Source organism: Leopardus geoffroyi, chromosome D1, assembly GCF_018350155.1.
Source record: "Leopardus geoffroyi isolate Oge1 chromosome D1, O.geoffroyi_Oge1_pat1.0, whole genome shotgun sequence".
In the NCBI taxonomy this organism is placed as follows: domain Eukaryota; kingdom Metazoa; phylum Chordata; class Mammalia; order Carnivora; family Felidae; genus Leopardus; species Leopardus geoffroyi.
The window spans coordinates 12,000,967-12,013,082 of NC_059329.1; the positions used below are offsets into that span (position 1 = coordinate 12,000,967).

At 49.9% G+C, this 12,116-nt stretch overlaps 1 protein-coding gene across 5 annotated transcripts in view; it reads left to right on the forward strand.

Annotated features, from left to right (window-relative positions):
- Positions 1-12,116, forward strand: part of ZBTB16 (zinc finger and BTB domain containing 16) — a 196,091-nt gene that overhangs the window by 125,033 nt on the left and 58,942 nt on the right. For all 5 annotated transcript variants that reach the window (XM_045482871.1, XM_045482869.1, XM_045482868.1 and 2 more), the window contains one exon: positions 6,826-6,912. In XM_045482871.1, coding sequence (XP_045338827.1) covers positions 6,826-6,912 — 87 coding nt within the window. The remainder of the gene's footprint in view (positions 1-6,825; positions 6,913-12,116) is intronic.

Below are 12,116 nucleotides of genomic sequence, written 5' to 3' on the forward strand. Positions count from 1 at the left end.
TGGGAGACTGGCAGGGCAAGGATGTCTATCTGTCTGTCTGTCTGTCTCTCTTTACCACTGAATCTCAGATAAGCGCTCTGCCTGGGCTGTGGGTGGAGGCCACACAAATTTCTGCCAGCTGGTTGAGGGTCCACTCTGGCCATCAGAGGCCTCCTCAGACAGGAGACTCTGAGCGTCCTGGGGGAGGGGTTGCTTCTCTTCTTGCGGGGGTCTGAGTCCTGGGCAGCCGGTGGGTAACAAAGGGCTGATGGGGAGGAGATCGTGATCCAGGGCAAGCAGAGAGCCCACTCCCAACCTTTCCTTTCTCCGCTCCCAACTGCCTGAGTGCCAGCCAAGACCATGTCCTTGAGTTTTAAAAAGGGGCAGTAGAGAACCTAGAGTGTGTGGAATAAGGACTCTGCCACCCCCTAGGGGACAGCCTGGCAGTGCCCTGAATGGCCACTGCCCTCTTCCCGGGCCAGTTCTGTGCCTGGAAGCCGAGGGAGAGTTTCTGCATTTATCAAGCCTTTAGGACCGCAGCTGCAGGGCAGGTAAAGAGCAGAGGACTGGGATCGCGCAGGGAAGAGACATACTGCAGCCCTGCTCGCACGGAGCTTACGGTCTGCCGGGGAGGAACGAGAAGAGCTGGGCAGCACAGGACGCTTGAATCGGGCTCCTGGGGCTCACGCGGGGAGGATTTAAGAGCCAGGTTGGTGAATAGCTGCACGTACTGACATGTTGGTCCTTTGACAGATTTTCCTGGTCCCCTCCACAAGACAACCACTCACCTTTAAATTAGAGGGATGAGGTGTGTGTGTGTGTGTGTGTGTGTGAGAGACAGAGAGAGAGAGAGAGAGAGAGAGAGAAAGCGAGCGAGAGGTCAGAGTGAAATATGTCTTTATAAATGTGAGACTCACTTTACACAAGATAAATGGCCTCCAAATAACTGTACATTGAACTTCAGTAAAATCAATCATATTTTGCACAGAGGAGTTCTTTAAAGGAATCGTAACCCTGGGCTGACTGGTGGTGATGATGGCTACTCCTTGCTGGGTGTGTGGATCCCCTGGATAGAGGTCCAAGCCCTTCTCCCACCTTGCCAATTCCTCTGAGGGACTTATTCTTCCCATTTTACAGAGGAGGTGACAGACCCACTGAGACCTGGCAACTTTCTGGGGTCGGGGTCGCAGCTCATGACTGGCCTGGCTGGGATTTGAACTCTGATCCGTCTGACCAGAATCCTGAGCTCTTAAGCACGCTCTCCTGCCCGCTGAGGTATAAATAACATCATTGAGCTCCTGTGTCCCACAGAGTGCTTGGTGATTGATAAAGGAGTGTGTGTTCACTAATGTCCATCTTCCCCTTTGACCCTCTCAGCAGCAGGTACGGCCATCTTTGTTTCACAGCTCGGAAGGAGGGCCACTCTGGTGGCCGGGCTGGCCTGGGACCCAGTTCTCCCCACTCCCAAGTGGCGCTGTTCACTCAGCTCTGTAATCGCTAGGGAGGATGGCGATGATCCAGCCCACTGTATCTTCTGGCCGTTCCCTCTCTGCTGTAAATTCCCGTCCCTGCGGTCCACCCCCTTGCTCTCCAGCTCCCCCTCTATCTGCCCTGACTCCATTCCAACCCGCTGGCCTCCTCACTCCTCCTCTGTCTGGAATGGGCTTCCGTAGACAGGGCTGTTTCTTCTTTCCCCTTTCAGCTTTGCGCTCAGAGGCCAGCTCATCAGAGAGCTCTTCCCTGCCTACCCCATATAAAATGGTGGCCCCTGGCCCTCTGGGTCCCAATTCACTTCATTTGTGTCTCTTTTTATCACTACCTAGTTTGTATTTACTGGGTTTTTAAAAATGTGCCTTTCCTTCTAGAATGTAAGCTCTCTGAGGACAGGGGTTTTGTCTCTTTTGTTCATTTGCTGTAATCCACTTTGGGGCATATTCTTACTGGACATGTAAAAAGCATCCCTGTGCATAGGAAAGATACGACGAGGTGTGGTCGTCCCTGAGCTGTGATGTGCTGTTCTTCCCACTCCAGGAGGAGCCCCAGGAAATTTTGTGGGGGATAAATGCTGATCTATCCACGTGTACCCATTGTGTTCAACTGGCATGACCTCCTTCCTTCCCCCCATCCCTCCCTCGCATTGATGCTTTATAAATGTATTAGGGGCTGAATGATGTCACCGTAATGCGTTTTTGGAATAGCCATGTGGTTTATACACACTTGAATTGCTTTGAATGCAAACCTGACATCATACTGAAGGCAGCAACGAACAACATATGCACAGTAAACAGGCAGAGACTGTCTTATTGATTAACAGATGAGGCCTCTATTATTGATCAAAGCTTGGCGAGGAAATTTATCACTTTTAATTTCAGGGCTGCCAAATATTTCTGCCTCTGAGCCAGCCATTACAGAGACAATTTAAAGGCACATACCTCCTTGGGAAGAGGGGGGTTCTGCCTCTCTCTGCTGGGCTCCTGTGCCCTGGAACTGCCTATCTTTGCTGCGGGGCTCGCCCTGGGGAGTTGGGGAGAGTCTCAGTGGGGGAGGGGGAGTACTAGGGCTTATATGAATGGGGCCTGACGTGGGAGCCAACCTTTGTGATGTCCATGTGTGCTGAGGGTTCTGACCAGTCTGGGTGGGTCAGACTCTGCACTAACGAGGCCAGGGGACTTTCACCTACTCGGCTCGACTTTGTGACTTCAGCAAGGCAGGGGTGGAGAGGGGAAGCTCTGAGGGCAACCAGATGTGGTCAGGCTTGGGCCAAGCCGGCAACCTTGACTAGATCACATGTGCTAATCTGTTTTTATCTTCATCTTGAACTTGTCTGATGGCACACATCCGGCCCTTTATTTCCTACCTGGCCTCCTTCCTTTCTCTCTGCTTCTCAGTCATTAAAACAGATGCTGCGATGGCCTTATTGATGGCTGTTTTCTAAGAACCCTCCGTACCACATCCCTTCAAGGTGGCGGCATAGAGGTTCCTCACCTGGTTGCAGGGCTCCTGCCCGAGGCTGAGCTCCCAGGGCTTTCCAGCCCCTGCTTTCCTCCTTGGGCCTCCCCATCATCTTTCTTCTTTAGGGAGTCGTGAGAACTGTTTAGAACCAAAGGAAGAAATGCAGTTCCAGTCCGATCCCTTACAAATCACAGAAAATCATTGCTGGCTAATGATTCAGGACTGGAGAGAGTTCCTCATTTCTAGAAGGCTGTGGCTTCCTCTACCCCGCTCTGGTCCACTGTGCTCTTTGAGGTCCTGGCTGCATTTCCAGAATAAATGGATGAAAAGTGGTCCTGGCTGCCACCTGAGTGATCACACATTGTGAGTGTCTTTCCGCTGAGTTTCTTTGAAAGCTCTTTCTTAAAGCTTTAGAAGCCACGTGCAGGTCCTTGGCCCAAGGATACCCAGCAGCTTGAAGAGATACCTGGAAGTGATCAAGACCTCCCGGTCTCCAGGAAAAACTCAACTCGAGACACCTAATACAAATGGCAGTATTTGTATTGAAAGCTCTTTTTTTAAAAAAAAAAAACAAAACATTTTTTAAATGTTTTTATTTATTTTTGAGACAAAGAGAGAGCATGAGCAGGGGAGGGGCAGAGAGAGAGGGAGACACAGAATCTGAAGCAGGCTCCAGGCTAGGAGCTGTCAGCACAGAGCCTGGCGTGGGGCTCGAACTCACTGCAAGATCATGACCTGTGCTGAAGCCGGATGCTTAACTGACTGAGCCACCCAGGTGCCCCTGTATTGAGGGCTGTTAAGGAAAGGTGACTCCATATCTTCCCTAAGAGCATTTTATCATTCATTTATTCAGTCAACTCATATTTATTGAGCACTAGTAGAGGGTAAATTTTGCTCATCAGTAGACAAGGTCAGTGTCCTCACAGGGTTTGCCTTCTACCTTTCCTTCTACCCTTCACTGGCAAGAACTGTTTATTGCTGTTTAATTTAAGCCTATACTGGTGCAAATTGTATTCTTAGTACTGTTCCTTATAGTACGTGCTATTACTCTAAGGCGGAGGTTTTTAAAATTTGTTAAAAAGTAGTGGAACCATTTTTCCAGCTAGAATTTTATGCAAAACTTTGATGTATAAACGGGATGTATTGGAATTTTATTGTTTTCAGCTGGGGGGAGGAAGCCCATCCCTCCCCTTCTTATCCATGAAGCATCTTTTCAGAGGGAGCCCTAGAGTACAGAGATTAAGAGCAGAGGGTCTGAAGTCAAGCTGCCTGGGTTTGAATCCACTTCTGGTGCCCACTGAGCGACACTGGTCAAGCTACTTAACCTCTTGGAGGTTCGCTTTTCTCATCTGCTGAATGGAGTAATAACAGTATGATCTTTTTTTTTTTTTTTTTTAATTTATTTTGAGATAGGGAAAGCATGAGTAGGGGAAGGGCTGAGAGAGAGGGAGAAAGAGAGAATCCCAAGCAGGCTCTGCACTGTCCGTGCAGAGCCTGATGCGGGGCTTGAACTCACGAACCGTGAGATCATGACCTGAGCCAAAGTCGGAAGCGTGACCCACTGAGTCACCCAGGTGCTTCAGCAGTTTGGACTTTTAAAAGCCGGCAGGATCAAAGGAAATGATACAGCATGCATCGTGCCTGCTGCATGGTAAAGCCTCAGGAAATCTGAGATGGTTGGAAAGCAGCACTAGTTTTCTCCTACAAATATGTGTAAGAATTTCTGCCTCTTACAAGACTCTAGTATAAAAGTAACACACAGGCACACTCAAGGCAGTGCTCAGATGTGTAGAAAGGAGCACAGTGTGGGGCCTCTTGGAGAGGGCAGGGCAGAGCCCGTGTACTCTGTGCGTGCACAACCCGTCTTGAGAATGGAACGGGGCAGCAACAGACAGAACTGGGACCCAGCTGTGCTCAAACTCAGGGAGGGACGAGCGGCTCCCGTCAGGGCCGGTGAAGACGATGTCTGTGGAGCTGGGTGGCTAACCGCTCAGGCCTCGAAGTGACGTGGAAGAATCCAGAATCAGTGTAAATTTTGAGCCCTGTAGAACTTCTTGGGCAACGAGTATGAAGGAAACAAGTAGCCTTTTAAGGCACGGGTATCTGTCGGGTGAATCAGAGGACATCTGGTGGTGGGGCAGCCATCCTTGAGTCTACCAGTGTTCTGGGCACCACCTGGCAAGGGCCTGGGTAGGGGCAGTGACAATCAGTACACATCGGAAGAGATGCACCTGGAAGGTATTTTTTAAGGGGGGATAGATACATGTCCCCCCTTTTTAATATTTATTTGTTTTTGAGAGACAGAGGGAGAGCATGAGCAGGGGAGGGTCAGAGAGAGAGGGAGATACAGAATCCCAAGCAGGCTCTAGGCTCCGAGCTGTCAGCACAGAGCTCGACACGGAGCTCGCACTCATGAACCGCGAGGTCACGGCCTGAGCCGAAGTCAGACGCTTAACTGACCGAGCCACCCAGGCGCCCCTCGAAGATACTTTGAATGAAAGCTGCCTAGGCTTGTGGCAGGTGCCCTGTGGCTGAATAACATATTAGAGCCTTGAAGATCGTTAGCGACTGGGAAAAAATCCTGTTTGTCTTGATCCTGTGGCCTTGTCTCTCTGAGCCTCGTAAAAATAATAGTTCTACAGAAGTTGATCAATTTGAATCGCACTGAATTGATTTTGTTTATTCCACAAATATGTCCAGTAATAGGGTCCCCCCCCGGGTGTCAGGAAGATACGGCTGTGTGTGCAGTGACACAGTCCCTCCCTTGGGAAGCTTAGAGTGTGGCAGGAGACAGGGACGGGTCCACAGGCATTTAGAAGAGCGCATGGTGAGCCGTCGATCTGGAACATACAGGGTGCTGCTGGAGCGTAAGGAGGGGCTACGTCATCAGGACGCAGGGGAAGAGGTTATGGACGCTGGTGCATATACTTGGTGCTAAACTGGGGTGGGAGTGAGCGACCAGAGGTCAGACACAGGAGGAGCGGGAGGATGGGTGAGGCCTGTCAGTGAGGGAGAGCCTGGCTCCTCCAGGAACCAGACTGGCCGAGTGGACCGGAGACCGGGGAGCGAGAGTGAGGGAGGCGGAGAGAGATGAAGCAGGGAAGATAGGCGCATCAGGAAGTGCTTCGTGTGTCTTGGTGAGGAGGTTAGATTTTATCCTAAAGACACAGGGGGGTCGTTCAGGGATTTTTGGGTGGTCAGGTGCAGGGGGTGGTTGGGACAGACAGTGTAGTTTGGGACATACTGAGTTAGGGGCTATCCAAGTAGAGGTACGTCAGCATTTCCTACCTTCCCATAAGGTGTAACCTAAGCAAGGGGGCCCATTTCCCCTCGTATTCTTTTTTTTTTAATGTTTGTTTATTTCTGAGAGGGGGGAGGGGCAGAGAGAGAGAGAGAGAGAGAATGTCAAGCAGGGTCTATCCTGTTTAGCTCAGCACCCAACGCGGGGCTCGAACTCACAAACTATGAGATCATGACCTGAGCCGAAATCAAGAGTCAGATGCTTAACTGACTAAGCCACCCAGGCGCCCCCCCCCCCGCCCTTGTATTCTTTAGCCCTCTCTGTTCCTCACTTGGAGTCAGCCCCCACCAGAATCTGCCTGCTTCTTGGGGCATGTCATCTGGACCCCATCGCTGCGTGTGTTGGTTATTCTGATTTTGTTCCCTCTTCTCTCTGGGAGACCCCTGGATGGCGACATCTGGAGCTCAGTTGGGGGTTTGGTCACAACCTGGAGGAGGGGCTGGGCTGGCTGCCAGGGCCAAGGACTGTCCCTGTCTTGATCTCCACAGGTGTCCAGCCACCTTCCCTAGTGTCTTTCTGCACGATTCTGGCCCAGTACCCCTTCCCCATAAATGGAATATCACTCTCATGGTAACGTCTCCCCTTTCTTCCAGCGGGTGCCAAAGCCTTTGTCTGTGACCAGTGCGGAGCCCAGTTTTCGAAGGAGGATGCCCTGGAGACCCACAGGCAGACTCATACTGGTGAGTTGACAGCTTCCCATCCTGCAGCTCCTCCAGCGTGCCAGCACACAGACACCAAGGGACTTGGCGACACCCTCTTTCAGCAAATGTGACCTCCATTCCTGTCCTGGGGAGCTGTGGGTGGGGATGGCTTGTGCCACAGTCAGCTACTCCCGTGTGTGGGGCCGGTTGGCAGGAATGTCCGAGTGTGACCTTGCCCTGTAAGAACAGCAGCCCTGGATGAGGCCCACCGTCTCTGCGTCTAACAGGCCACTGACGTCCCGTCTTCACAGAGCCCTCTAGCACATTCTTGTTGAAGTCTTAGAAGGTCCGTGATGTTACCTAGCATCCCCTTCCCTTGGTGAATGTTCGGGAAACCTCTCGCACTCCATCTGTATACCTCTGAAACCCTCAGTGGCCACAGGGGGCTGGTCTGCCATCTGTGAGTCGAGTCATTGTCAAAAAGAAAGCAGTGTGTACATATGACGCGTTCGAACCATTTAGCCGACCATGTCACTGTTTGTTGTCAGAGCACTGATTGCATGGCATCAGTGCCCCTCACCACCGCCGTACTCCGTCTTCTTTGCTGTAGCTCAGTGCTGTACTTGACCTCACCTGGCCCGTCTTTCAGTAACTCTGTAAAGCAGGAGGCTACTCCTGTGTCATGGATGAGGACCCTGCGGCTCAAAGGAGGGTCAGTGACTTGCCCAAGTTAATAGTGGGGCCAGGAGTGTTGCAGCTTGGACAGCCTGGGTTTCTCCTTGGCTCTGACCTTCCTGTCTGTGAGATCATGGGTCCGTTATTTGAGTTTTTTTTTCATGCATGTTTATTTTGCACAGAGAGAGAGGGAGAGACAGACTGTGCATGAGCAGGGCAAGGGCAGAGAGAGAGGGAGACACAGAACTTGAAGCAGGCTCCAGGCTCCATGCTGTCAGCACAGACCCCACTATGAGGCTCGAACTCACAAACTCTGAGATCATGACCTGAGCCTGAAGTCAGACGCTCAACCAACTGAGCCACCCAGGTGCCCTGATGAGTCCATTATTTAAACTCTCTTACTGTGGTCATCTCATCTGTTAAAAAAGTGGAGTCATGATAGTACCTACCTCCACAGCAGAGTATTGTCGTGGGGATGAAGTAAAATACTTTATTCGAAGTGCTTTGCAGAGTGTTTGGCTCATAGTAAGCATTTATTAAATAGGGGTAAATAAATGTATTTAAAATGTAGTAAATATTTATTGATTTCCCACCAGGTGCCTGGCATGCTTGTTGCATTTAAGGTATAGTGACATCCAAGACAGATAGCATTCCTGTCCCCTTGTGGCACTGAGATTCTAATAGGGAGACAGTTTAGGCACATAAGTGTATAATCTAATGTCAGATGATAATAAGTGTTAGTAAGAAAATAAAGCAGGATAAGGGGAAAGAGTGTGATAGGGAGAAAAGTGGTATTTTATATTAAATAGCTTGTCTTCTCTGAGAAGGTGACATCTGAGCAGAGTCCTGATGTGAGGGAGTGAGCCACTCAGAGGGAACAGGTGCTTGCCGAAGCCCTGAGGCTGGGCCATACCTGACCAGCTCGAGGACCAGCATGAGGAGCAGGGAGCAGGGGAGAGGTGGCAGGGGGTGAGGTGCAGAGAGGGTTGGCACAGGAGGTCATAAATCAGGTGCGTCTCTCGACCCTAGTAAGGAATTTAGATTTTATTCTGCACATTCTAAAAGTCCACTGGAGGGAGATAAAACATTTGCAAATCACATACCTCATGAGGGACTTACAGTTAGAAAATATAAAGTCCGCTTACAACTCAATAATAAAAATACAAATAATGGGCAGAAGATCAGCATGGACATTTCTCCAAAAACAGACAAACAGTCCATGAGCGCATGAAAAGATGCTAGGTGCCATTAGGCCATTGTAAGGGAAATACAAAAGGAAGTGACAACGAAGTAGTTTTTTATACTTAGCAGGATGTGGCTGCTGTACAAAATGTAGGCAGTGGGAAGTGTTGGCGAGGACGTGGAGAAATCAGAACCCTTATACAGTACTGGTCAGCAGGTGAAATGATGCAGCTGCACTGGACAGCCGTCTGGCACTTCCTCCAAAGGTTAAATACAGAGTTACCATTTACGTAGCAGTTCTACTCCGAGGTGTCTATCAAGACACCTGAAAACCTGTGTCCTCACAAAAACTTGCACGTGACTTTATAGATGCATTATTCGTAATAGCCAAAAGGTAGAGATAACCCAGTGTCCACGGATGGATGGATAGACAAAACGTCGTTTATGTGCAGAATGAAGTTTTATTCGGCTCTAAAAAGGGATGGGGTACTGATCACACTCTGCAACGTAGATGAACCTCACAAACGTGATGCTCAGTGACAGGAGCCAGTCACAGAAGGCTGCGTGTTGTGTGGTTTCATTGATAGGAAACAGCTAGAATGGGCACATCTATAGGCAGAAAATAAATTAGCAGGTGCCAGAGGCTGGGCGAGTTGAGGAGACCTGGGGAATGGGGTTTCCTTTTGGAGTGATGTCATTGTTCTAAAATTGATGGTGATGATGGTGGCACAATTTGGAATGTATTAAAAAGTATCGAACTGTACAGTTTATTTTCATATTTATTTGAAGATTTTTATTTTTAAGTAATTTCTGTACCCAACGTGGAGCTTGAACTTACAAGGCCGAGCTCAAGAGTTGCTCTACCGACTGAGCCAGAGGGCTCCCCGAACTGTATAGTTGAAATGCGTGAATTATGTGTTATATGAAATATATAAATGATACCTCAGTAAATCATGGCACCCTACATGCACCACACACAAATGCATGTGCATAGACTTTTGTAGAAAAAAGGAAATAATGGTCCCTTGGAGGGTTTTGAGTGGGAGAGTGGCATGACTTGATTTATGTGTTTAAAAGTGCACTCTGGCTCCTGTGTTGGGAACTGACCATGGTAGTTGCTGTAGTGAACTACTCCAACACTAGGTTAAAGCAACAAAGTGTTATGATCTCTGACGGTTCTGTGAGTTGACTGGGCTCAGCTGGGTGGTTTTCACTTGGGGTCTCTCACGAGATTGCAGTCAGGCGCTATCTGGGTCTGGGGTCATCTGAGGGCTCGGCGGGGCTGGACGTCCGGGATGGCTTCCTCGCTCACGTCTGTGACTCTCAGTGCTCTGCCATGTGGCCTTCCTCTAAGGCAGAGTGGCCTGGACTTCTCACATGACAGCTCAGGGCCTCAGGAGTCTGGAAACATAAGCTGTCAGCTCTGTTAAAAGCCGGGCTAGAGACGTCTAGCATCGCTTCTGCCATGTTTGATTGGTCAAAGCAGCCCCAGACTGAAGGGGTGGGAGACTCGACTCCCCTTCTCTAGGGGTAGTGACAAACACATACTGAGTGTTGTATGGCAGTCATCTTGGGAGACTGACTGCCAAGCTACCGCAGGGGACTAGCATGGAAGAAAGAAGTCTTTCCTGGTCTGCTGCTGGTACCATTACTTTCAGCAATATTTCCTCGTCCTGTGATCTCACAAAATCTGCCTTTCCTGAGTGGAAAACACGGTCTTGGTCTGTTCCGCCCTGGCCCGTGACGACTAGAAGAGTGCTTTCTAGGTGAGCATCTCCCTGGCTTGGTTATGGAGAAGGTGACTTGGCCAGGTGACTTTGACCAGGGTTCCAGACCTGGTTATCTTGAAAGCCAGGTGTCCCCAGGTCCCAGCCAGCCTCTTAATGCTGGACCACATGAAGTGGAGAATCTCGCTCTGAGAATTCTGATCTGGGGCCTGTGGAGACTGAGTGGTGAGCCAGCTTTCCCAAACAGCTTAATCTGTCCACACAGATTAAATCAGCAGCAGGGAGCAAGCTACCTCTCAGCTGGGATCAGAGGAGGTGGCTGAGTCCCTGAGGGGTGAGCAGATGGGGGAGGTTATTTGCAAACAGGCCTCATGCACTTACTGAGCACCTTGTGTGTGCCTGGCACCCACTGCGGATACAGCAGTGATCATTACAGACATGATTTCTATTTTTTTTTTCAACCCATTTTATGGAGATATAATGCACATACCATACAGCTCATCTGTTAAAGGATACAGTTTAATGATTTTTGGTATATTACACCATTTTTAGAATCATGGCAAAATATCTATCACATAGAATTTGACATTTAATAATCATTTTTAAGCATACAATTCAGTGGCGTGAATGCCATTTCAACCTATTTTTTTAGAATCTGGGTTGATGCGGCTTTGAAAGTTGGGAGCCGCAGGGGCGCCTGGGTGGCGCAGTCGGTTAAGCGTCCGACTTCAGCCAGGTCACGATCTCGCGGTCCGTTGAGTTCCAGCCCCGCGTCGGGCTCTGGGCTGATGGCTCAGAGCCTGGAGCCTGTTTCCGATTCTGTGTCTCCCTCTCTCTCTGCCCCTCCCCCGTTCATGCTCTGTCTCTCTCTGTCCCAAAAATAAATAAACATAGAAAAAAGAAAATTAAAAAAAAAAAAAAAAGAAAGTTGGGAGCCGTCTTAGGTCCAATGCTTTTCTAGGATTTATTAAATTAAGTGAGTGAGGGTTTGAAAGTGGCCAACACCTTCCAGAAAAGGATATTTGTTTCAGTGGTTGGAAAGAGCCTGGAGTTTGAGTCTGAAGCCTGGGACGGGGCTCTGACTCTGCTCTCTGGGAGGTGGTTGACCTTGACTTGTTCCTCATCCTTTCTTCCCTAGAGGTCACCTCCCCTGCAAAAGGAAAATAGTGTGATCCTTCCTATGGCAGAGGCGGGCCCGGCCCATCCAGCCTCACTTGCACTTTTTCTCCAGGTTGAGTCAGTGGAGCTCTTGAAAGGGGTGAGAAATGGGAAAATGAATCCAAATGAGGGATGACAGATGAAGGTGGGTGCTTCCGGAAAGGCTCCCCGCCCCCGCCCTGGCCTGGGCGTGAGCTGTGGGCCACCTCCCCCGGTTGGCTGGGAGCACTGGGACACTTGCTGGTGCAGGCTGGCGGGCTGGGCTGCCTTATCCTTTGGCGAGGAGGTGACTCTTCTGACACCTGGTGGAGCTCATTTATAGTTGTGTTGCCTGCGGAACCCAGGTAGCTCCCTGGCCTCCCCTCAGAATCCCTGAAGGAACACAGCTTGAAATCTGTCTCCCGTTTCTGTTGTAAGAAAGGGGGCCCACGAAGTAGAGAGAGGCCTGAGTATAAGGAACGCTGACAGTAACACTGAAGTTGCTGGATTGAGAGCAGCTGA